Source organism: Polypterus senegalus, chromosome 8, assembly GCF_016835505.1.
Source record: "Polypterus senegalus isolate Bchr_013 chromosome 8, ASM1683550v1, whole genome shotgun sequence".
Classification (NCBI taxonomy): Eukaryota; Metazoa; Chordata; class Cladistia; order Polypteriformes; family Polypteridae; genus Polypterus; species Polypterus senegalus.
This window is the reverse complement of record NC_053161.1, coordinates 105,850,170-105,877,094: the sequence shown is the minus strand read 5'-3', so window position 1 is coordinate 105,877,094 and position 26,925 is coordinate 105,850,170. Positions and strand designations below refer to the sequence as shown.

General features: G+C 38.7%; 1 protein-coding gene across 3 annotated transcripts in view; it reads right to left on the bottom strand.

The window, feature by feature from the left end:
• itpr2 (inositol 1,4,5-trisphosphate receptor, type 2) overlaps positions 1-26,925 on the bottom strand; it is a 583,413-nt gene that overhangs the window by 413,486 nt on the left and 143,002 nt on the right. For all 3 annotated transcript variants that reach the window (XM_039761551.1, XM_039761550.1, XM_039761552.1), the window contains 4 exons: positions 24,648-24,799; positions 16,548-16,647; positions 11,200-11,360; positions 9,978-10,119 (listed from right to left, as the gene is read on the bottom strand). In XM_039761551.1, coding sequence (XP_039617485.1) covers positions 9,978-10,119; positions 11,200-11,360; positions 16,548-16,647; positions 24,648-24,799 — 555 coding nt within the window. The remainder of the gene's footprint in view (positions 1-9,977; positions 10,120-11,199; positions 11,361-16,547; positions 16,648-24,647; positions 24,800-26,925) is intronic.

Genomic DNA, 26,925 nt, shown 5'->3' with positions numbered 1-26,925 from the left:
TCAGTGAGTGAGTGAGTGAGGGCTTTGCCTTTTATTAGTATAGATTGACAAAATGTAGACATGTTTATAATGTGTGAAGCCTGAAGTCCAAATATCAAAGAAACACTTTCACAAAAAGGTACAAATATAACAGAACAAGTGCGCTTTTATTCAAAAATATACAGTAACTGCAGAAAAACAACACACGTTAGGGTGCGACATTGACACACATTTACTATGACTGCTTTGGTGGCGCAACAGTATCAACTGTTGACTGGTAATCAAAACTTCACGGGTTCGATCCCCAACGAGTCCATTTTGAGAAGTGAGCCGCTTTTATTCTTACTATTTTAGAATAAAAACAAACATTTAATTTCAATCTGCAACAGCCGGTGTAAATGTATGATACTTGTAAAGGTTAGCTTTGTTTTTTTTTTTTTTATTATTCAGTTTCATTCTCTCAGTCGTGTTCACGATCCTAAAATATCCATCCCATCCCCCCACCCCATCTGACACTGCTGTTTTCACATAAAGATGCGCTATAGCTCTGCACTCTGTAAAAAGTAAGTAAATAAATCCAAATAAATAACATTCGATCTGGCTTTTATATAAGTAACATATAAATGTTGATGTACAAGTATAACAAAACAAGTGCACTTTTATTCAAGGCTATAACCGAAGAAAAAAGAAAGTCACAAGTACATTGCAGAGCTTCCTGTGTTTGAGCGACACGGGCATGCTCAAAAAATACACGTGTAATGCCATGAAAAGTGCACACAGACACTTCAGTTCGCAAGCATTGGTACGAGAATGCGCGTCTTTATGTGAAAACAGCAGTGTCGGATGGGGAGGGGAGGTAGAGTAGGATCGTGAACACTACTGAGAGAATGAAACTGAATAAAAAATAAAAAGAAAAAAAAGCAAAGCTAACCTTTACAAGTATCATACATTTACACCGGCTGCTACAGACTGAAATCAAATGTATGTGTTTATTCCAAAATAGTAAGAATAAAAGCAGCTGACTTCTGAAAATAGACTCGTCGGGGATCGAACCCGTGAAGTTTTGATTACCAGTCAACAGTTGATACTGCTGCACCACCGAACCAGTCGTAGTAAATGCGAAAGTGTTTCTTTGGTATTTGGACTTCAGGCTTCTCACATTATAAAATTCATGTCTACATTTTATCAATTATTACTAAAACATGAAACAAGCTTCTTTTTTAACAATGTGCTTACATAGATCGTTGTAGACACGGAACACACGTGAAATGCATGTGTTCCAAATAACGATATAGTATTTATAAAAGGTGTGATTTTGCTTGACTTATCATTCTATACAACTCCAAGCAACTGACTCGCAGGTAAACAGACTTGAGCTGAGAAAACTGTGTGCCAGTGGGGGATGTGATAGCAGACTGCTTGCTGCTTATCAACACATTTAAAGGACAAAAGACGCTGACGGAGAGGTGAGAAGCGATTTAAGGTGGGACGGATCTATGAGTTTTTTCGTAGGCTCTGGTAATTCTAGTGCTAACAGATATCTGTCTATATAGTTAGGTCCATAAGTATTTAGAAAGGGACACTATTTTCTTAAATTTGGCTCTGTGCTCCAACACAATGTATTTGAAATGAAGCAAAGATGAAATTGAAGTGTGGACTTGCAGTTTTAATTTAAAGCAGTTAACAAAAACATTGTATGAGCAATTTAGAAAAGACTGACATTTTTAACAATTCTCACCTCCATTTTCAGGTGCTCAAAAGTATTTGGACAAACTAACATAATCATGAATATAACAATCATTTTCACACTTGGCTGAAAATCCTTTGCAGTCAATGATTGCCTGAAGTCTGGACACTTCTAAATGTGCTGGGTTTCCACCCTATTGATGCTTTGCCAGGCCTTCACTGCAGCTGTCTTCAGGCACTGCTTGTTCATTCGACTTTATTCCTTCAGTTTCATATTAAGCAAGGGAAATGCATGTCCAAATGAGCTGATGTCAGATGATTGATTTTGTCACTGAAGAATATTCCACTTCATTGACTTGAAAAGTATTTGGTTTGCACTCACAATATGTTTTGGCTCATTGTCCATCTATACCGTGAAGTATTGTCCTATTAGTTTTGCAACATTAGTCTGAATCTGAGCAGACAGTATAGCCCTGTACACTTCAGAAATAATCCTGCAACTTTTGTCAGCAGTCATATCATTAATAAACACTAGTGAATGACTTCCATTGGCAGTCACACATGCCCATGCCATATCATTGCCTCCACCACATTTCACTGGTGATATGGTATGATACAGATCATTAAACAATCCTGCATTTCACCATACTCTTCTCTGTCCATCATTCTGGTACATACTGATCTTAATTTCATTTGTCCAAAGAATACTATTCCAAAACTTTTTCTTTTTTTTTCTGCAAAGTCTAATCTGTCTTTCCTATGCTTGTGGATTACCAAAAGTTTCCACCTTGTGGTAAACCCTCTATATTTACTTTCATGAAGCTCTCTCGAGTTCGACTTTGGCAATCATAGGCCTACCTCCCCAAGAGTGTTCATGGTTTGGCTAATATCATTAATTGTTTTTTCTTCACAAAGGAAAGGATATGGCAATCATCCAGTATAGTTCCATGATTGTCCAGGTCTTCTGGTGTTGCTGAGCTCACCAATGTGTTCCCTCTCTTTAACATTAGAATCCTTGAAGCCTACAGAAAAAGTCAAAATGCCGGGCCACATTAAATTCCCTTGCTCCTTCTCATCAGAGTCTTTGTTTTGCAAAAGTGTCAATCAGCAATGGCAGTAGACAGCCTGCTCACACATCCCTCACCAAGGCAGCTGAAGCCCATCACAAAATTCTCAGAGCTCGTTATTTGAAATGCATACATTTCATGTATGTTTCATACCTACAATAATCTGGGTAAATGTAGGATGGCAGGAAATGCGAGGCAAAAAATGTTGAACATGTAACTAAAACAGAAATGTTTTTCATGTTATAGAGATAATTGACAAAATGCTAACGTGAATAATATGTGAAGACAGACGTCCAAATATCAAAAAAAAAACTTTCACAAAAGGTATAACAAAACAAATGCATCTTTATTCAAGAATATAACTGAACAAAAAGAAATTATTCAATTTACATGTTGCTGTCAATGTGTAAAAACCGAAGCCCAAATAAAAACTGACACAACTTAAAACATGGGTCCTCCCCCACATTTATCACTTTGAGTAGTGAGCTTCTATTATTATTATTGTGTAACAAAAACTACCATTTGATTTGAGTCTGGCACACCCGATTTAAATTTCAGTTTTTACTCCTCACAGATCTGGACCAGGGCATCAATGAGCTCCTGGAGAGTCTGAGGTGCAACCTAGTGGCGTCGGATGGAGAGAAACAATGTTCCAGAGGTGTTCTATTGGATTTAGGTCAGGCGAGCATGGCTGCCAGTCAATGGTATCAATTCCTTCATCCTCCAGGAACTGCCTGCATTCTATCACCACATGAGGCTGGACATTATCTTGCACCAGGAGGAACGCAGAACCCACTGCACCAGCACAGAGTCTGACAATGGGTCCAAGGAATTCATCCCGATACCTAATGGCAGCCAAGGTGCCGTTGTCTAGCCTGTACAGGTCTGCGTGTCCCTCCATGGATATGCCTCTCCAGACCATCACTGACCCACTACCAAACCGGTCATGCTGAACGATGTTACAAGCAGCATAACATTCTCAATGGCTTCTCCAGACCATTTCACGTTGGTCAGGGTGAACCTAATCTCATCAGTGAAAAGCACAGGGCGCTAGTGGAAGACCTGCCAACTTTGGTATTCAATGACAAATGCCAATCGAGCTCCCCGGTGCTGTGCAGTGAGCAGAGGGCCCACTAGAGAGTCTCAGGCCACCCTCATGAAGTCTGTTTCTGATTCCAGTGGCCTGCTGGAGGTCATTTTTTTAGAGTTCTGGTAGTGCTCATCCTGTTCCTCCTTGCCCATTGGAGCAGAAACTGGTCCTACTGATGGCTTAAGGACGTTCTACAACCCTGTCCAGCTCTCCTAGAGTAACTTCCCGTCTTCTGGAATCTCCTCCATACCCAATGAGACTGTGCTGGGAGACACAGCAAACCTTCTGGCAATGGCACGTATTGATGTGCCATCCTGGAGAAGTTGGACTACGTGTGCAACCTCATACTACCAGTAGTGACATTGACCGTAGCCAAATGCAAAAACAGTCAGAAAAGATGGAGGGAAAAATGTCAGTGGCCTCAACATGTTAAACCATTCCTGATTTAGGGGGTCATCTCACTCTTGCCCCTGTAGTGTACCTGTTTTAATTTCATTAACACCAAAATAGCTGAAACTGATTAACAACCCCCACAATGCTGCTTAACTGACCAGATCAATATCCCAGTAGTTTCACTGACTTGATGCTATACTCGGATTAAAAATTTTTTCAGCAGTAAACATCATAGTCAAACACCAAGTCAATTAAGGTTCAGGGAAATCAATCTGTCTAGTTAGGAACCATAAGTAATTTTGAATCAACTTCACCTGCTTGGTGTAAATCAAAGTGACAACAGATGCACTGGAGAGGAAACAGACAAACAGCCCCCAAAAAGGGAATTGTTTTGTAGCTGGTTTGCTAGTGTCATTGTAACTACTTGCAGCATGAGGCGATATCTGCAGCCTACTTGTCCAGGATGGCACATCCATAGGTACCATCACAAGAATGTTTGCTGTGTCTCCCAGCACAGTCTCAACAGCAAGGGAGATAGGCCATTACACAAAGAATTCCTGGACATTGGTTGATCTGACTATGGCTTGTGCTCAGGTGGCCAATGTTTACACCCATGGGCCTCCTCTCCTAATCCAGAGGCGTCTCAAGGTCCTTTCTGCTGCGTCCATGATATTATTGATGTCTCTTCTCCTCCTCTCCCCAGTGGTGTCAAGTACAGTGAAGGCTCTATAGAATGATTATACAGCAAAGCCCCTTCAAGCAACCTTGATGGGGATACTCCTTGCTTTCCAGGCTTGTTTATGATAGTCCAGCACAAGATCTTTATACCTGGCCATTTTCCTTTCATGGGCCTTCCCTAGTCAATCCTCCCATGAGACTGTCAGCGCCAAAATAACCATTTTTTGTTGCTTCAAAAACAAGGAGGATGTCTAGCCTCAAGGAAGTTGAGGTGATGTGCTGTAGGAATTCCAGCTGCTTCTGTAAATCCACTGAGAGCTTCCAATCCTTGGCAGTTCCCAGGAATCCCACTGGCTTCTTGATTCTTGTTTGCAGATGTTTACCAGCCTTCAAAAAATAGCACATATTTGTCTATGAGGTTAGACTTGACCTTAAATTGCTCTTAATTACCATGCAGACATCTAGTTCAATGGGTTTCAGCTCCTGATTACAGCACCAGAATTACCAACCTTTACCTACAGCCCCCACTGTCCGCTTTGCCTGGGCATTGTGGACAAACTGGGAACTCCACTTTGTCCCAGCTAAAGAGATTAGATAAACTTGACAAGATTTCATACATTGCCTGTACCAGTAATATAATTTGCTCAGGTGCACTAGAATTACCAAAGCCTACAAAAAAAACTTGTAATCCCAGTCCACCTTAAATTCATTCGCACCTCTCCATCAGCTCAATTCACAAAGAAGGTTCTCAGTGCTCAGTGTTAATGTTGGAGTGAGCTGCCAGAAGTTGTAGATCGTAAATAATATATCATCATTTGGAATATATACTTTTCATGTGTGTTCCATGTCTACAACCATCTATGTAAACACAACATTAAAACAGAAACATTTTTCATGTTTTAGTACACCCGATCTGACGCTGTTCATTTTTAAATAATATTGCATTTGTGCAGTGATGTTTTCTGATTGGTACTATTCAGGTCATAAAATTATTTCTTCAAAATGTCACATATATTTGTCTCTTTTCTTTTTTCCCCTCGGTGTTACAATGACATCATGGACCAGAAGGTGTGAGCTTATTCAGTGCGAACAGGAACACACAGGTGGCCAGTTGCTGTGTGCTACAACATGCTTGACCTGGTGGCAATGAACACACACGTACTGTGCAAGGCATGCACGGGGTCCACTGAGAAAAGAAGAGTGTTCTTGGCTCACCTTGCAGAGGAAATACGTCATCATTGCTTAACAAGAAAAGGCGATGAGAAAAGAAAAAGACAAGCTTCTGTTCCAAGACCATCACTTCCCCCAGAAAAGCAAACTCAGTGTCATGTGTCTCTTCAATTTAATAGGAACCACAGCATAGAGAGAAGTGTGTACATTGCAACAGATACACATGTCGTAAATGTAGGAAGGATGGGCCTTAGGTGCGTGGGAACTGTTAACATTAGAATTTGATGATTGCAAATAGCGCAGAACTGACCTCTCTGTACGATTCTTTCCTCTGCATGTCCTGAAGTACAAAAGAAACACCACCATGCACCAAAATACGGAGACTGGGCAAGATCGAAAAAAAAAACAAAACAAAAACGAGGTCACTGATTACAACCACAAGAAGGTATGCGAATGAATATGAATAGTGTTGCATCAGTGCCACAATGTTTTCCGAAATGGACTATACAGGTCATAAAATGAATAATTCCAAATATCATATATACCTATGTCTGTTTATCTGTCAGTGCGGCTTTGACATAATGGACCATAAGATGCATACTAATTCAGCATGAGCACGAACACTAAATAAAAATGAATAAAAAAAAAATCAAGTGACAATGGGATACCAAAAAAGCATGATTCACCAGCATTTGTGTGTCAGCTTTTATCCCTCCAGATCAGAGAATTTCCAGTTCCATTGTCTCAAAATACAACTCATATCCACAGTCATTCCCAGTTTCAAATAAAAACTAACAGCGTCAGATCTTGGGTGGTGGTGGTAGGTGGTGAGGTGTTTGTATCATGATCGTGAATGAGAGAAAAAAGTGAAAAAAAACGTTGACTTTTACAAGTACAGTGGTGCCTTGGTTCACGAGCATAATTCGTTCTAGAAAAGTGCTTAAATTTAAAAGCACTCATATATTAAAGCAAAAGCAAATCCAAAAAAAATTGCGGTCATGCTATAAGCACCTGCTGTCAATGGGTGATGCAAGGAACATTATAAACGCAAGGGAACAGTATTACTTGGCTATTAATCTGGCCCCGACCCTGCTGGGTTGCTGTGTCTGTGTATAGGAAAGTGGTAGATCCCGCTACAATAACCGTGCTGTTCCTGTTTCAAGCTGAACAAAAGCTGGTTTTGTTAAAGTACTGAGACTCAGCTTCGTGTTTTGGAGTGTAAGACAGGGACTCGCAGGTTACATGTACTACTCATATTGCAAGACCTTGCTCACTTATCAAGTTAAAATTTATTAAAAATTTTAGCATGTCTTGCAAAATACTCACAGACTAAGTTACTCGCAATTCAAGGTTTTACTGTACTATAAATTTACACGGGCTGTTACAGACGCAAATCAAATATATGTTTTTATTGTATACTATTAACAATAAAAGCAGCTCACTACTCAAAACGGTAAATTTGGGAGGCAACCAGGATCGATTATAAGTCAGCAGTTCTTACCGCTGCATCACGGAAGCTGTCGTATTATACTTGCACTTTTTGTGAAAGTGTTTATTTGATATTTGGACTTCAGGCTTCACACATTATACACTTCATGTCTACATTTTGTCATTTATTACTAAACAATGCGTTTACATAGATTATTGTAGATAGACACGGAACACACCTGAAATGTACAGTATGTATTCCAAATAACGATATATCATTTACCCTCTACAACTCCTGACTATTTACTGAGAACCTTCTTTGTGAATTGAGCTGCGGCGGTGGGTGGGGGTGATGGGATAGCAGGCTACTTGCAGCTTGTGCTGATCAGCACATTTACAACACAAAAGACGCTGACGGAGAGGTGCAAACAGATTTAAGGTGGGCTGGGATTACTAGTTTTTCCGTAGGCTTTGGCAGTTCTAGTGTTAAGCCAAACCATGGCACCTTCCTTCCAGTCTTGGACAAAATCCCAGCCTGGGCCACCTCAGGATCATTAGAATTCCTGCAGGTCATCACAACACCTCTTTTGCACAACACAAGCCATCTTAAACTCCTCTTCCAAGTACTTTAAAGGTAGCTTGAGCTTGGTGTTACTCCCATAGAGAGCAACACTGCTAAGACCTCTGGACAATCCCAGTCACCACCTCAGACAGCTGCTACACCAATTTTTGAAGAACTCTGCAATGGAGAAGGAAAACTCATATATGAGCAGTTGCCATATAATCCTTGGCAGAATTCCACATCTTAAACTTGCTGTAGTCACTGTTCGTGTTAAGACTCTAATGTGGAAACACAGTTATAATAGTCCAATACGAGATGCACCACTTTGTCTGGCACATGATGATTTAACCATGGTTGTCTCAACTATTTTTGAGGGATGAGGCACTAGGCATTTGTCAGATCATTCATGTATGTTCGAGACACCCTAGCACTCTCTGAATGCCTCCCTTCTGTACTGAGGTGTCACTGTATCCACTTGTGCAGAGGAAGTCATCCAGCCTCCTTACTACAACAATTAATAAAATCTTATCTTCCCACTTAGAAAGGAGATAATCCTGAATCATCTTGGAACCTTCCTTCTTCCTCCACTCTTGGGCCACCTTTCCTCTCCCACAGTTACTCTCAGGGTCGTCCACAGCTACTTGAGCAGCAAGGGATAATGCTTAAAACCTTCAATGGGATACACATTTTTCCAAATGTTGAACTGGAACATGCTACCTTAATAATATTCTGTACTTCTTTCAGGACAGGTTACCAGATCCCTCAAAATCAATTGATTGATGGTGGTGGTGGAAGAAGCAGAATGTTGCACTGCCTCAGGTCCTGCTGCATCTCCATGTCACTGTATTCTTAATATGCAGGTCGACTTCCTCCTTTGTGAAAACTAGTATCTCACTTGGATTTTGTCCCCACAGTTGTTTAGTAAGTTGAAGAGGTTGTTAAAATGGACATCTGTTTCCTAGACCTTTCCTTCCGCCTTCTTCTGTGCCACTTTGCACTTCACAGAGTAATCAACATACTTCTTGAAATGTTCCACAATGCATCTAAGGTATGGCATTGTTCCTCGTTGGCTTTACAGCTATGCTTCTCCAGAAATCTTAAATCCTGAAGAATTTTGTGGATCTGACATAAGCTTCCCCAAATACTATGCAACCTAATGAAATGTCAAATTATCAGGAGAAAGTACAGGAAGACTCAAATGGAATTGGATGCACAATGTTGAAGCAAGGGAAATGAAGAGAAAAAAAACAGATCATTTCCATCTACAGTTAGGACCTTGGAAAAACAGCAACTAGAAATAGCAGAATTTTTTTAACTGCTGAACTGTTTATATGGTGGCTTTGCATTGCTTAAAAAGTTAATGAACTAAGCAATTTAGAAGCACCTTTAAGTAGATCTGCTACTTTATATCAAAATGAGACATGAAATTGTAATGGGCCCTGACCACGGGGCAAAAGCAAGGGGGAGAAGCAATGTACACTGAAACTAGCAACATCTCACAGCTGGTCAGGAAATTCCTATCAATTTCCAAGAAAAATTTTGCAGGGGGAAGAAGCTGATCCTTTCTTCTCTATCTATCACAAACCTCAAAAGGAGAGCTGGTCAAGAAAATACACCCCTGCATTTGAATTGGTTGGGTACTGTAAAGGAACATGGAAAAAAAAATAACCACTGTTTAAAGTAAAATACCTGGAAAGAAAGAAAGAAAGAAAGAAAGAAAGAAAGAAAGAAAGAAAGAAAGAAACTAGTAAGCAGAATAGGTTAGTTACTTTACTTTTACATACTTAATGGGTGACAGTAGCCAAGTCAAAAATATATGTAAGTCACTTTGAATAGTAAAAGTAACAATATGGTAAATAAATAAATGTAATGTATATAAATGCAAATACATGACACAAACACATTACATTTTAAAAGGTCTCACCTGTTCCAAAATATTTTGTTCTCTCATAAGTTTCTGTCTTTCTCGGTATGGCTTTGAAACAACCATATCTAATACATCTTGGCCATTGTTAGCAGTGTCCGCAAGAAAGAAAATTAGGTCCTCCAAAAGTTTAATTACAAACCTATAAATATTACATGAAATGGCAATAAGTTAGTGTCTCACTAAAGGTGCATTTCATTATTTTATGTAAGCTCTTCCTATCTTGTTTTCCTACTCAATGAAAAATTAAATAATGAAGGTCTCAAAAGGAAACAAACAGAAAGTGAGACAATCATGATAAACAGTTCATAATCAAGCATAAATATGTACTGATATCTAAGAGACAATCACAGATAAAATAATCATTTAAATAAAAATGCAAGCACTAAAAGGAAACTTAAGCATAAACAGATCTGCTTTACAGGCTTGAGAAATTTTTAAGTCACAGGAATCATAATTGAGATAAGCTACTAATTTGAGATAATTACTGTTAAGAAGCAACTGTGCCCCCCCAGGAAAGGGTTCTTTGCATCTGCCTACACATATAGTAAATTACTAAAAACATAAATAAGTCTATTTCCTTTACAAAACAAAAATAAATAAATGTCAATTAATGTTGTTAATTTCCCCAATAAAACCTCAATGCAAAACTCCTTTTTCTAATTTCCTTTAACAAAAATTCAACAGTGAATGTAGTGCATCACTAAGTTGTAACCTCATTTCCCCTCTGTTGAACTGCATAAATCAACACAAATATGATAAGGCAAGATAAAATAATGTAGTAGATGTACTAAAAATAATTTTAGTAAAGGCATAATAAACAGAACATCAGCTCTAATTGTAATTAAGTACAGCAAGAAATATACCCCACTGAAGTTCTAAGTTATTAAAAACAATATACATAGTCAAGAGCTTGCGTTAAACAAGTTTGAAATTGAAATATTCGGTAAACTGCTGCAGTCTGAACATAGAGTATTGCGTATTTGAGTAGGCCTAGTGATGAAGAGGCATTCCATCTTCATCTGGTTCCTGACTAGAGTTTAATATTGCCAAGATAGTTTCAGGCACTCCACAGCTCTTAATTAAATAAAGTGGGTTAATGAATAAGGAATAAAAATAACTACATAAATTGGATTCTTTCCAAAAATCTTAAATACTACTACATGAGAAGATTATAAATACTGTTTTATTCTCTACTGTACACTTTGAGAGGTATCCTTACCTCCTTTCATTATGAGCTAAAGTTCCACTTTCCAAATTCTGTACAGTTAAAGACAAAACCTTACTGGCATCATTGGCAAAATCCAAATCCCTTACTTCAGATAAGGGAACAGATTTGATTGCAAAGGCTTCCTTATCCTCTTTAGTGTAACAAGTGCCTATCTGTAAAAGATTAATTTACATATAAATAAAACAGCAAAGCAACACCAGAGTAAAATGTTGGCAGGGAAATATCAATTCATCTCTTATATTATGGTGCTTTATGAGTTTAAAAACACTATTCCATAAAGATGTAAATGTACCATCATGTTTCAAATATACACAGCTACTAGAGCAGAGACATGCATCTGAAAAGCTTCTCTACTTACACATGTCATTATGAACTGCAAGGTATATTCCTTCCTGTTTAAATTAAATATGCTTAGGATGTTTCTTTGATTGCCAATTGTTTACTTGAACAGTATCCACACTCGATATATTAACTTAACTATTGAACTATCAATATATGAGGAATAAGGTAATATTCGGTTTTGGAAAAAGTACTAAAAAAAAAAAAAATCAACTCAAGCAGTATCACAACATTAAAAAAAAAAATGAAAATGCAGGCACAGAAAAATAGTCAAGTAAAAGAACAATTAACTTGCTTCTTGAAAACAAAAAAAAACCTAAATTAGTACATATCTTCAAACATTCATGCTGTTCACTGAAAAGCATAAGCACAATATAAATAGTAGGGCTGAACAATTTGGGAAAAATATCTGACTGCAATTTTTCTGACACATACCTTGCAATTGAGATTTGATTTCCTATACAGTGATCCCTCGCTATATTACGCATCGACTTTCGCGGATTTTAAATGTAAGCATATCTAAATATATATCACGGATTTTTCACTGGTTCACGGATTTCTGCGGACAATGGGTCTTTTAATTTATGGTACACGCTTCCTCAGTTTGTTTGACCAGTTGATTTCATACAAGGGACGCTATTGGCGGATGGCTTAGAAGCTACCCAATCAGAGCATGTATTACATATTAAATAAAACTCCTGTCGCAGAGGTTAAAACGTGAGGAGCGGATAGAAATTGTGTTGATGTCTGGTGAACGCAGTAACCAAGTCATTGAAGCAGATTTCAATGCAAGACACCCTACGAGACCACCCATCTCCCATGCTACAGTTAGCAAACTGCTTGCTAAGTTTCGTGAAACTGGTTCAGTGTTGGATTTGCCAAAATGTGGACGCATGAAAACTGTCACTAATGAAGAAACATCAGTGGCTATCCTAGCTTCATTCAGCAAGAGCCCACAGCGTAGCACTCGCAACATGTCACTGGAGAGTGGCATTAGTCGAACATCCCTGCGGCGGATATTAGCTACTCACAAATGGCACCCTTACATACTCCAGCTACTGCAGCATCTCAACGAGGATGACCCAGATCGGCGCACTGAATTTTCAGAATGGGCAAAACAAAAATTGGAACAGGACCCTCAGTTTACGCAGAAGATTTTGTTCAGTGATAAGGCAAACTTATGTGAATGGTGAAGTTAACAAACAAAACCACCGCTATTGGTCTGGCACTAACCCACGTTGGATAGATCCCTCCAAGACTGTTGGAACAAAAAATTGATGGTATGGTGTGGTATATGGGGTACAAAGATAGTGGGGCCATTCTTCATCAATGGAAACCTCAAGGCCATTGGATATGCAAAATTGCTACATGATGATGTGTTTCCCTCTTTATGCACTGAAGCTGGCACGTTCCCTGAGTTTTTCCAGCAAGATGGTGCACCACCACATTATGCGTGTCAGGTCCGAGCATTCCTAGATGAACAGTTTCCTGGAAAGTGGATTGGTCTTCGTGGGCCAGTTGAACGGCCCCCAAGGTCTCCCAATCTGACCCCCTTAGACTTTTATCTTTGGGGTCATCTGAAGGCAATTGTCTATGCTGTGAAGATATGAGATGTGCAGCACCTGAAACTACGGATACTGGAAGCCTGTGCTAGCATTTCTCCTGCGGTGTTGCTATCAGTGTGTGAAGAGCGGGAGAAGAGGGTTGCATTGACAATCCAACACAATGGGAAACTTGTAAATAACTCATGAAAGAATAAAGTTACGTTAAAACCAAGCACACCATTGTTTTTCTTGTGAAATTCCCAATAAGTTTGATGTGTCACATGACCCTCTTCCTATTGAAAAAACAAAAGTTGCATCCAAAATGGCCGACTTCAAAATGGCCACCATGGTCACCACCCATCTTGAAAAGTTTTCCCCCTCACATATACTAATGTGCCACAAACAGGAAGTTAATATCACCAACCATTCCCATTTTATTAAGGTGTATCCATATAAATGGCCCAACCTGTATGTATATATATATATATATATATATATATATATATATATATATATATATATATATATATATATATATATATATATATATATATATATATATATATACACACACACACACACACACACACACACACACATATATATATATATACACAAACACACATATATATCTATACTAATAAAAGGCAAAGCCCTCACTCCCTCACTCATTCACTCACTCACTCACTCACTCACTCATCACTAATTCTCCAACTTCCCGTGTAGGTAGAAGGCTGAAATTTGGCAGGCTCATTCCTTACAGCTTACTTACAAAAGTTGGACAGGTTTCATTTCAAATTCTAAGCTAATGGTCATAACTGGAAGGTATTTTTCTCCATTAACTGTAATGGAGTAGAGCTGCAAAGACGTAGGGGCGGAGTTTAGGTGTGACATCATCACGCCTCCCACGTAATCACGTGAACTGACTGTCAACGCAGTACGTAGAAAACCAGGAAGACCTACAAAAAGCGCTTAAGAAAACATGCATTATATAATTGAGAAGGCAGCGAAACAATAATAAGCGAGCGAGTGGCATATCTATACTAATAAAAGGCAAAGCCCTCACTCACTCACTCACTCACTCACTCACTCACTCACTCATCACTAATTCTCCAACTTCCCGTGTGGGTGGAAGGCTGAAATTTGGCAGGTTCATTCCTTACAGCTTCCTTACAAAAGTTGGGCAGGTTTTATATCGAAATTCTATGTGTAATGGTCATAACTGGAAGCAGTTTTTCTCCATTTACTGTAATGGAGATGAGCTTCAACGCCGTGGGGGAGTTTCGTGTGACATCATCACGCCTCCCACGTAATCACGCAGCACATAGAAAATCAGGAAGACCTCAAAAAAGCGCTGAAGAAAACATATAATTGAGAAGGCAGCGAAACAATAAGAAGCGAGCGAGTGACATATACAACCATATTGATGAGTTCTGCTACTTGAAACAAAGCACGATGTAAACCTACACTTTAAATTAAGTTCATAGACAGGCTGCGCTGGCGTTTGTAATTTAGTGCCTGCCCATATAAGGCCGTCCGTCAGCGGCAATCCAATAGCAAACTCCCACTAAATATTCACGGGTTAAGGACTGTGCTTATGCAGAGGAAGATGAGATGGTCAGCGTGGTGTTTGGCACAAACTCAGCGAAACTGCGAGAGAAAGTTTTAAGTGCCAGGACTAAGGTAACATTAAATAAAGCTATGGACATAGCACGAGATGGCACCAGCACAGCTGGGAACCTTCGATGCAAGTACACCGAGTGGCTCACGTGAACTGACGCAGTGCACAGATAAAAGCAACAGTTCCAAAGAGCTGAACAAAACCGAATTACACAATTGAAAAGGCAGCAAAAATATGAAGCGTCTGATAAGCATATTCATAAATGCAGCTACTGTGGAAACAAAGCACACGGTGGAAAAAGTCAATGTCCGCTAAAGGAAGACAGTGTAAAAAACCCGTGCATGCAGTGTGTCAGGTCTCAGATAAAGAAGAAGACGAGCTGTTTATTGATGCAGTAAGAAACGAATCGATGAATGAAACCTGTCATCTTTACAACGATTGACAAACACGGAATGTAACTTGAACACAACACATCCTACAAATACGAACCTGATTGAAAGAAATAATGATAATCAAATCCTTGATGACAGCAACACTCAGTAACACTCACAAAACAAATACTGTATATTGAAAGTCATGTTACGTTATTTTTAAAATGTTCCCTTTTCTTTTCTACCTTTTTAACACACTACTTCTCGCTGATACGCGGGTATATATATATGTATATATATATATCCCGCTCTACATACTCGAATAATGGATACTTTATTCGCCATCAATGATTGTTTTGGTAAAGCCATACTCAGTGTATTCATTAGATGAACTGTAAAAAAGTAAGAGCGAGGGAGGATGACTCATTGAGGCATGCAGGCTGTAGTCGCGTCAACTCTATCTGAATTGCGCGATCACATTTGAAAAAATATATCTTTTCAAGTTCTATTTAGTCCATATGTGTCAAACTCAAGGGCCGCGGGCAACATCCGCCCGGCGTGTAATTATATCCGCCCGAGATCATTTTATATACTGTATTATTGTTATTAAAGCCCGGGTATATGAAGCGCTGGTAACACAATAAACTACAGATCCCATAATGCAGCGCTTCAGCTGCCTTGCGAACACTTACCACGTTAATCAAGTCTACCTTATGATGCTGCAAGTTATTGCGAAGCTACAGTTATTGCGCACTGAGTTTGCACGGCGCTTTGGTGACTTTGAAGAACAAAAAAAGTCCTTCTACATGCGGCTCGAACCTTGTGCATGTTTGGTAGCACATATCTGTGTGAGAAGCTCTTCTCAGTGATAAAGACTAACAAAACAGCACACAGGAGTCGCCTCACTGATGAGCACCTGCAATCCATCCTGAGAATCTCCACAACACAGAACCTCACACCAAACAGAAACGAACTTGTGGCCAAAAAAAGATGCCAGGCGTCCAGCTCTAAAATGACATATGAGCAAAGACAACTGAATGATTTGATTTGTTATTGCACGTAAGAGCGGGAGTCAACCGTTTTAACAAACAGCGTATTGCACTGATACGAAATAGCTGTGTGTGTATATATGTAGATATGTATGTATTTGTATATATATGCTTATATATGTGTGTGTGTATGTATGTATATTAGTGAAGTTTAAGGTTAACTATCTGACTTAAATAAGCCAACAGTTCAGAGATAGAAAACAAACTTGTCATTAATGTCAATGGAAGCTGTGAGGAGATAACAACACTGTCCTTCAGGACTGAATGATGTTTGTCTTTTTAGTATTGTAATTTTTTATTAATTGTTAGTGACACCTTCCATATTAAATTTATGCATATTTTTAAATCATATGAAACATATGTTGTTTCATGAATTAAATGAGCGACAATAAACAAGATATACAGGATATTTTACCTTAAGCATAACAGGTCTCTCCTCTTCTGTGTCAATTGGGATGTTTGTACTGGTTATCCATGTGTTGGTACAAAGATGTCTTAGTCTAACAAAAGAATTCCTGTTACAAAAATATGAATTCGAAATAGTTATTATGCATTCAAAATACAGTGCATTCAGAAAATTTTAAGACCCCTTCACATTTTTCAAATTTTGATACAGTGTTATTCTAAAATCGTTTATTTTTTCCTCCCTCATTAAGCAAAGCTCAATACCCTATAATAACAAGGCAAATAACAGGGTTTTAGAAATTTTTGCAGATTTAATAAAATTAAAAACTAAAATATTACTTTCCCCTAAGTATTCAGACCTATTTTTATAACTTTGTTGAAGCACCTTGGGCATCAGTCACAGTCTAGAATCTTCTTAGGTATGATGTGAAACCTAGATTGAGGAAATTTCTGCCATTCTTATCTGCTGATCTTTTCCAGTTCTGCCAGTTTGAATGGCCTGGTATTTTCAGGTCTCAGGGACATTTGTTTCGGTTCAGGTCCAGGCTCTGGGTGGTCACTCAAGGACATTTACAGAGTGGTCCCTAAGCAGCTTGGTGCTTAAGGTCACCGGCTTGTTAGAAGGTGAAGCTTTGGCCAAATCTGAGGTCCAGAGTACCCAGGACCAGGTTTTCTGCAAGTATAGCTCTATACATTGTTCCATTCAGCTTTCCCTTGACCCAGACTAGTCTCCCAGTCTTACGCACTGAAAAACAACCCCGTCATCATTTTTTACTGCTGGAATGTTACTGTACATATGATGGATAGTCCCTAGTTTGCCCAAATATGACACTTAGAGAATCCTTTAGGTACCTTTTTACAAATTCCAAACGCGTTTTCATGTGTCTTTTACCAAGATGGGCTTCCATCTGCCCACGTTGCAATAAAGTCCAGATCTATGTAATGTTGAAGTGATGGCTGTTGTTCTAGAACTTTCTCCTATCTCTACACTTGATAAAAAATTACCAAGATTCTTCCTCTCACAATTGATAGTGGTTGTTCCAACTTTCTGCCATTTAAGAATTATGGAAACCACTGTGCTCTTGGAAACACTCAGCACAACACAAATCTGAAGCGCTTTCAGTGAGCTGTTATTACCATTATATAATTAAAACATCATTTGATTTGAGTCTTAACAGTCTATGTAAACTTATGATACTTGAAACAGTTAGCACTGATGGGATAAAAGCAGACACACAAACGCGGTGAATCATTTCTTCTTGGTATCTTTTTGAGCAAATATACACCACTTGAATGACATCAAATGTGACTCTGTCTCTATCTCGCACATGCATACACGCAGATCCATGCATGAAAACTGGCTGGTGATGGCTTCGGCTGGGTGAGTGCAGGTTGTGTGCCGCAAATTGACATACAGTGATACCTGGAGATACAAGTTTAATTCGTTCCGTGACCGAGCTCGTAAGTCAAAATGCTCGGATCTCAAATCAATTTTCCCCACTGAAATTAATTGAAATGAGATTAATTCGTGCCAGCCCCCAAAAAACCACCCCAATTTTTTGTTAAATGTTTTCAACAAAAGAAAAATGTATTTATAATGAACAAATATTGTATACAAACAAAATAAAATCTAATACATAAAAGAGAATCTACAGAAATAAACAGATGCTGGTGAAGCCGATTAGCGTATTGTAATGTTTTTTTATTTCACTTCACTTTTGCTTAAATTAATTTTCTTCTTCGCTAGTTTTTTCCTTTTTTGCCACACTTTCGTCACTTTCATTCACAGGGCGTTTTAATAGAAACCTGTCCAAGGAGCTTTGTTTAGTCCTCCCCTTTAGAATGTTTCTGAAATAAGTTAGCAAATGTTATTAAATAGCGCCGCTGCAAGATCAGTTGTAACTTTTTCAGGGTTTTTTTTCAATAAAGTTAAGTGTTAGGCAAGTGTCATTAAATATTGCCGCTGCACGATCAGATGCATTTTTTTCAGGGTTTCTTTTCAATAAAGTCAAGTATTAGGCAAGTTTTATTAAATAACGCCGCTGCACAATCAGTTGTAACTTTTTACAGGATGTTTCTATTCAATAAACTTTTTCCCACATTGCAAACACTTCCTTTATCTCACTTTAAGAGATAACCTCCTCCGCAATACCGATCTCTGCAGAACCTCTGTATGTTGCTGCGTCTTTAGTTCCGTCAACTCCTCCGTCGTCAGTTCCTCGGAATGTACGGCGACAAGCTCTTTGATGGCTCGCATTTTGAAACTTGACTCGTAACTCAAGGCAAAAAAATCGACCTAGTGACGGCTCGTATCTCAAACAACTCGTATGTTGGGGCACTCGTGTCTCAAGGTACCACTGTATTTGCAAATCAAAAGTGCCTACCAACAGACAAATGGCGCAGTAATAAAGAGCTAAGAGATTCCCTGTGTATGTTAGGAAAATAAGGATGGTTAGGGACAACAAAAAATTTCACAGGCTTTAGGGATTCTAGTTTTAAACTGCAATATTCTTAAGAAGAAAATACTCTAAGACACTAAAGAAGTTTATGCAGCAGAATTAATTTCAATTAAACAGAGAATCGCACATGAAGAAACAGATAAACATTAAGAGGATATGCATTTAGGAGTAAAACCAATAAAAACTTCATTCATACAAAGTGGATAAAAACATCTAGTCATATGCAATACTTACTTTTATAAAGCATCTAAATGAGATACTGGAATGATCAAATGGAAAAGATCATATGGTTTCCTTGACAAACTTCTCACATTTTTATGTACATTTAACATTTAACTGAGCAGATGCAGTAAAGTCAAAATAAGGACTTTAATGAAACTGTGACATACTTTTAAATACAGAGTAAAATTAGAAGCAAAACTCATGTTTCAAAGTATATTGCCTACCATGAAGGATAAGTATATTAGAAAATTTAGAGGCATTATGAAATTTAACGAAACTCCTCAGTGGATTAACAAATATTTACTACTAGCCAACCCGCGGCATACCATACGCCGCATAATCAGGCCGATTTTTTACTGATTTTTAAGCACAGGGAGAAAATTAACATTTGAAAAATTGGTAATGTAATAAATCAGCAAGAAAAGCAACATTGTAACAATGCACGGAATGAACCAACACACAATCGTCCGTGACTGAAAACTGGCGGACCCTCATCGTGCCTTCTCCTGCCAGACAGAGGGATGCGAGTGCACTGCCCTCAGGCGCGGACTGTGGAACGGCAGGAGAGGAGAAGGACGTCCACTCCGCTCCCTCCGTCATGCTAGTCTGCTGATTTCTCGTTCAGTATGCACTGCCCGCTCATGTGCCCACCTCCAACTCGTCACTAGAGTCGCTGTCGTCTTTACACAGTCGAGATGCATCTGTGACTCACATTGACGTTTCATTGCTCTGTGCGGTTTTGGCTGCTTTTCTATATATAATCCACCAAGACACCCAACCACGGTAGTCGCGAGGTGGCAGGAGGGTGTGCACAAAGGGTAGGGAAGCAACCAGTGGGAGCGTATGACTCGTACTTAGTGGGAATTCCACGGTTTGCAGCCCGAATGGAGTTAAACGGCTTACCCACGCCTCTCTGCGCCTGGTAGACACACACTCAATCTCATGCATAATTATTAATTGAATGCTAAACACTTCTGGAAAGACACGGTTGTTTAAAACGGGTTGGTGTGAGAATATAACAGTAAGTGAATAAAAAGATGGAACTCTGGAGAGAGCAAAATACAACACAATAGTGAAGCCACGGCATAACAAACGCTGCATAATTATTTATTGATGGTTGAACACTTCTGGAAAGACACAGTTGTTTAAAAAGGGAGGGTTTGAGGATACAACAGAAAGTGAATGAAAAGATGGAACTCAGGAGAGAGCAACATATAATTGTCCGTGAGTAAAGACGACGCATGTTTGTCACGGATGCAAATTGCTGTATGTAACGTGTAAAACAGTTTGCTATGGTCATGCGCCGTAACCGAAAACTCGTTTTTTAAAGACTGCTTACTTCATTGTGTTTTAACCTCAGTTGGAAAGGATTGTTTTAAGGATCCCATGGGATGCCCCTCGCAAACCTTTTTACATGCTGCATATGGCAATTCACCTCCGCGAGAAACTTGCCTCTATGAACAGTCAACGTGGCTCGGAGATGCCAGGAGTTGGTGAGCGTGGCTCCTTCCTGCGTGCGCCATAGGTGTCTTACTTGTCGGCGGCTCAGTGAATCCGCGCCCCTTCCGGCGTGCTTTCCATGGTTGTCTTGCCTTAGTGAATTATATATACAGATTGCACGTAACTGTATTGTTTATTTCAAGAAACATTTCTTAAAGCACTGTCACATCCAGTTTATTGCTAAGAAAAAAATTAAAGCATGCAGATTGAAAAATTTGCAAACTGAAACCATGAACTTTCTGTTAGACAACTGTAAGATCAGCTGATGTTCCACTGGAAAGAAGGATCAATAGGAAATGCAGTTTAAAAAAAGCACTACCTGGAAAAGATGAAAATTATCCATACAGGACCTAATATCCCATTCATGAAACATAACACACAAAGAAAAAGCTCCCACAAACCTCAAACAGACCAACCCCTCCCTACTACACTACAAAACCCTCAGAGTAGCTCTAGTCAGCTGTTCCTCCTACCACTCAACTCAAAATAGACCAACAGCAAACAGCAATGAAAACATACATTAATAGTGAATTATACATTTAATCTAGAAGATAAAAAGGGATCAAAGAGATGGTGAATTGTTCACTTGGCAGTTCCAGTATATGCTGTAAACATTATTAACCACACCCTAACCATTAGCAACTTAAAACAACTGAGTAACCCTAGGAAGTAATAACTTTATCCTATATAATAACACCATAAACAGCATCACAAACAAGTATCAAAAAAATCCAAAAGCAAAACTGACAACATACACTGGAAGTATTTCAGAAGACGCAAAGTCATCCACTACCTCCATTGCTTACTTAGATTATTCAAATGTATACCGAGTACAGATATTCAAGAATACAGTATAGTAGCCTTATGTTTTGATGGGTTAAAAGATTGTCTTCTTCAACATATCCTCTATCACAGTGCACAGTGGAGGTTTATAAAATTGTATGTTTTATTGGGCTTGTTGGCCTATTTACACATTATTAAATTTACCTTGATTTTAGGTTCAGTTATCAAATGTTACATTGTGTATTTTAGCTCTGATATTTGCTACACAATAAAATTCTTCAACTTGCATATCAGCTTTGTTAATAGAGTTGCTCCCCTTTATGTATCAGGATGAGTTTTTCAGTGTGTTGAAAGCTTCAGAATGGACATGGTCAAACTAAGTAACCATATATAATTGCTCCCATACCAAGAAGGAAACAAACTTCTTCTGTTTAAATGACAGGTTAAATGCAGGGGTAGGAAAAGTCTACAGTAGAAGCCAGAGCAGACAAGTGGCTATCTTCTATAAGACATTACATTAAACCTCATAGTGTTTATGAAAAACTTATCAATCCATGTCAAAACGTCGGATCACGGAGTTGGTCTCGTCCGCTGTGAGAGATGGACGTCTGAAGAGGAGCTCCGCTAGCAGCGGTGTTATTTTTTCATACTACTGCTTATTATTCTGAGATATTCTGTATTTATCCAACCTTAGGGGCACTACTACAGTATATGCAATCATATATAAACATGGCCAATAAGAAAGGGGGTCCAAAAGAAATGAAACCTAAAGCTACATCCAAACTAAGATCGGCAAGCCCAAGTTCAATGTACGGCCTTTCAGAGACTGACCTGGATCAGATGGGTGAAAGCCCAGACTCCTCGGGACCACGGTCCGCCACATCGTCTCCGGCAAAGAGCAAAATGGGGAGCGAATGTACGAGCGTTAGTGAAGCAGGTCTCGCCGATTGGAGAAGATCACCTGAAACTGGAAAAGGCCTTGCAGCCCACGGTTTCAACTATTCCACGCGAGCCGAGAACACCAGCTACAGCAGAGCCTGCTGCCTCACCTACGATGCATGAAAGCAGAATTGATCTGTCTGCACTGAAGGTGATGATTGCTGAGCTCATGCAAGAGATAAAGAAAGATATAAAGAAAAGCGAGAAGGCAAATGAGAAGGCAAGGGAAAAGGCAAATGAGAAGCTGTGACTGGAGCTGCAACGGGAGCTGCAACAGATGCTGGGTAAATTTGAAGAGCACATTCAGGAAACCTTGGTTAAACTGAGCACACTTGCTGATCAACTGCAGGATGTCAAGGAGACATTCACAACTCGGATTGAAACAGCTGAAAATCTAGCTGCCAGTGCTGAAGAAAAAGCAACAATTGTCAGCTCCGAATGCAAAAAACTCAGAGACAGACTTGCTCTTGGAAGATGGAAGCAGAAGAAGTAATATCAGAATTGAAGGTCTGCCTGAGAATCGAGAAAGTCCAAACCCAGTGAAACTCGCAGCCGAACTATTATCTAAAATAATTGGAGAGGACTTTAAAGCACATTCTGAGATAGCAGCAGCTTATCGCGTATGCAGATCAAATACTATTAGACCTAGATCTTTTATTATTCTCTTTGAGAGATTATTATTTAAACTAGAGGTGATGGCACTCCTCAGACACATGCAAGAGATTATATATGAAAATAAACAGATTCGTATCTTCCCTGATTTCTCTCCAGCAACAGCTACTAAACGTGCAGCCTTCTATAACATTAAACAGCGGTTATGGCAAGCTAAATATCAAATACAGCCTCCTGCCAAACTGAAAGTGTTATTGTATGGTCAATTCTATGTCTTCGACTAGCAAGGAAGAAGCAGAAAAGGAATTAAGAAAGCTGATCCCGGCACTATTCTGAAACATAATAGTGAGTCATAGTCATTCTTGATATGGGAAGGATAAATAATCTACTGTCTGATTTATTTGTTAAGATACAGGGTTTTTATCATTATATATCCTCATTATTACTCGGACGCTATCTGTTTATATTTTAATTAGAGTTATAGATGTTTGTGCTTAATTTAAAAAAAAAAATCTAATTATTTTTTCTCTACCCTAAATGAGACTGTTCAACATCATACCTTGGTTTTTTGTTATTGCTATTATTGTATTAAGACTTATTATGCTTATTCTGGAACACTTTCTAACATCATTCCCCGGGTTTATTATCCGGGTGTATTATCTTAATACATTAAGATTGCTGAAGATCATATATCATTTTAAGTTCATAGCTTGTTAAATATTACATTTTAGGCATATAGTATTTAGACTATATTGGTAATATTTTAATCCTAAAATGCCGCTGCATGGGGGCTTGTTTTGCTTTGGACGTGCTCTGTCTCTGGGTATGTCAGAGGACCGGGACTATGAAGTGGGGTCTAGACTCGCATGGGGAGGCAAAATGGGAGGGTGGGGTTTAAGGGGGGGAGAGAAAGAGAGCAGGCTATATCTATACCTAATCTATCCTTTTAATTTTTATAATTATAACTACCAACGTAAAAATAGGCTGCATGGCAATAACTCATGGAGAAATAGGAAGTTAAGGCTGAAAATGTCTCACTTCCAGTTAAGACTATAAAATGACATCAAAAATTCAGAATCAATGTCTCCATGATGGGACAGTTAACTTCGTGAGCTGGAATGTTAAAGGCCTGAATCACGAATTAAAGAAAAAGAAAGTACTCTCTCACCTAACAGGTTTAAATGCTAAAATAGTATTTTTACAGGAGACCCACTTACTAAGCAAGGATGGTCAACCCTTCATCTTACTCTAGCTGGAAGAATTAACACTGTAAGGATTAATATTCTTCCTAAGCTCCTTGTTTATTTCAAAACATCCCAATATACATCAATAAATCCTTTTTTAAGCAATTAGATTCAATAATAACCTCATTTATTTAGAACTCAAAACATCCACGTATCCAAAGAGCGACCCTACAAAGGCAAAAGAAAGAAGGTGGCATGGCTCTACCTAACTTCTAGTTTTATTACTGGGCAGCAAACATACAAGCTATAAAAACCTGGACACAAATAGAACAAACACAGGCTTGATCCGCAAAAGAAATAAAAAAATTAAATAAACAAAACAAACAACAATGTCAGAGACATTTTAAGTACCTTGGAACTAGAGAGTCTGCTCTTTGAAGAGTTGTTGCATCTAGTTCAAACAAGGAAGCAATATCATTTCCATGTGGAACAGAAACCAGTGTATAAGCAATCTTTTCAGCAGCTGGTCTTCTCCGCTTTGATGAATGGGTATCTGCTCCATCCTTCAAAAATCCATGACAAATTAGTAAAGAAGTAACAAAAAGCAAAATTACACAGAAACCACCATAAAGGGAAGGCTGAAATTTTAATTTTAAACACTCCCAACATACAGACAAGCTCAGTTTTCCACATTCTGAGTAGCTTGTTCAACAGTAGCTACTAGTCAACCAAACATACACCTTTTTCAAATATAATTACTGTGTACCTAGATGAAATTGCATTCATTTGTGAAATAAATCATATGTATGGCAGTATGAATTTAAGTTCATCCTCAATGCCAGATTCAGCTTTTTTATTGTTTACTAATAAATTACCTGCTTTTTCTGCAACTTATCTGGCTGGAGAAACATACAAATATATTAGGGATACTTTCCATTCAGAGCTGACCCCTTTTTCAGAGCTGTAGTTAAATGCTAGACATACTGCATTTTGCTGCACATCTCAAAGAAAGGCAGACAGATTCAGTGACCCATTATACAGTTTCATCTAAGTGAGTATTTTTTTGTTCACAATAGGCTTCAATGGGGACCTGCAGAGGCAAACATTGAATGGCAGCAAACAATATTAAAAACACCTGAGTGTGTAATATGTCCGTTATCTAGCTGTATGCTTACAGCGTGCAAAAAATATTGCAATTTTTGCAATATTATTATGAAATAATTCTGAAAAATGAGTGTACTGCAAAAGTGAAGAGAGTTCAAACAATTTAGAGCATCTGAAATGAAGAATGATCAATGAATGAGGTGGGGGGAGCAGGTCTTCAATTCAAAAGCCTGACCTTATTTTAACAGGCATTTGTGCGTCAGCTTTTATCCGTCCACATCACAGAATTCCCTATAATTTTCCTGTAATTTCCAGGCCCACTGTCTCAAAAATCACTCATATCCACAGTTTTCCCAGTGTCAGCCTCGTTCATGCACAAGATCTAACACTGTTTTCAAATAAACAGGTGGAATAACAAAACAAGCTTATTATAACATGTCTTTACTTAAAAACTAACAGTGTCCAATGGTTGAGTGTGAATGTGACTGAGAGAATAAAACTGGCAAAAAAAGTAAAATAAATTTACACTACCTGTTACAGATTCAAATCAAAGGAATGTTTTTATTCTATAATAATAAAAATAGCAGCTCACTACTCAAAATGGTAAATGTTGGGAGGACCCGGGATCGAACCCGCAACCTCTTGACTATGAGACAGTGGTTGTTACCACTACACCAACCAAAAGCACATTTGTTTTGTTATACCTTTTGTGAACGTGTTTATTTGATATTTGGACTTCAGTCTTCACACATTATACACTTCTTGTCAACATTTTGTCAATTATTACAAAAACATGAAAAAAAGTATCTATTCTAGTTATGTGTTTAATATTTACTGCCTCACATTTCCGGTCATGCTACATTTATACAGAATGTTGTAGACACACAACACACGCGAAATGTTTGTATTCCAAATGATGATATATTATTTACCCTCTACAATTCAAGGGACCTCAAACCCAGATAGACAGACTTGAACTCTGAGAATCTTCTGTGTGACTTCAGCTGTGTCAGTGCGGGATGGAATAGCAGGTTGCTTGCTGCCTGTGCCTTTTGACGCATTTGCAAAACAAAGGCACTGATGAAGAGGTGTAAACGGATATAAGGTACCCCAGGATTAGGACTTTTTCGTAGCTTTCACAGATTCTAGTGTTAAGAGCCTTGGTGCATCTTTCTAAAAATCACTTCCCTGCCACTTATCCCTTCTGGTCAACTAAATCCTCAGAGATTCCGGACAACGAGTGCATTAAATTCTCACAAAGGCTTGCACCACAGCCAGTCACCCCTGAGGTGCTCCAAGTCTGTCTTCTGTCCTTTGCCATAATCCCTCACTGTCTGCTACAGGTAGGCAGTATGGTCTAGTGGTTAATGCTTCAGACTTCATTTCAAATCGCACCACTAACACAGTGTGGCCATTTACAAGTCACTTGACCTGAATGCGTTTCAACAGGAAAACCAAAAGAAATATAACCAATTATATCATAAATGCTGTAAGTCGCCTTGGTAAAGGCACCAGCCAAATAATTAAATGTAAATGTTTGCAGGAACCCCACAAGCCCTTGCTCTAACTGCCATGGTCTCTAGCA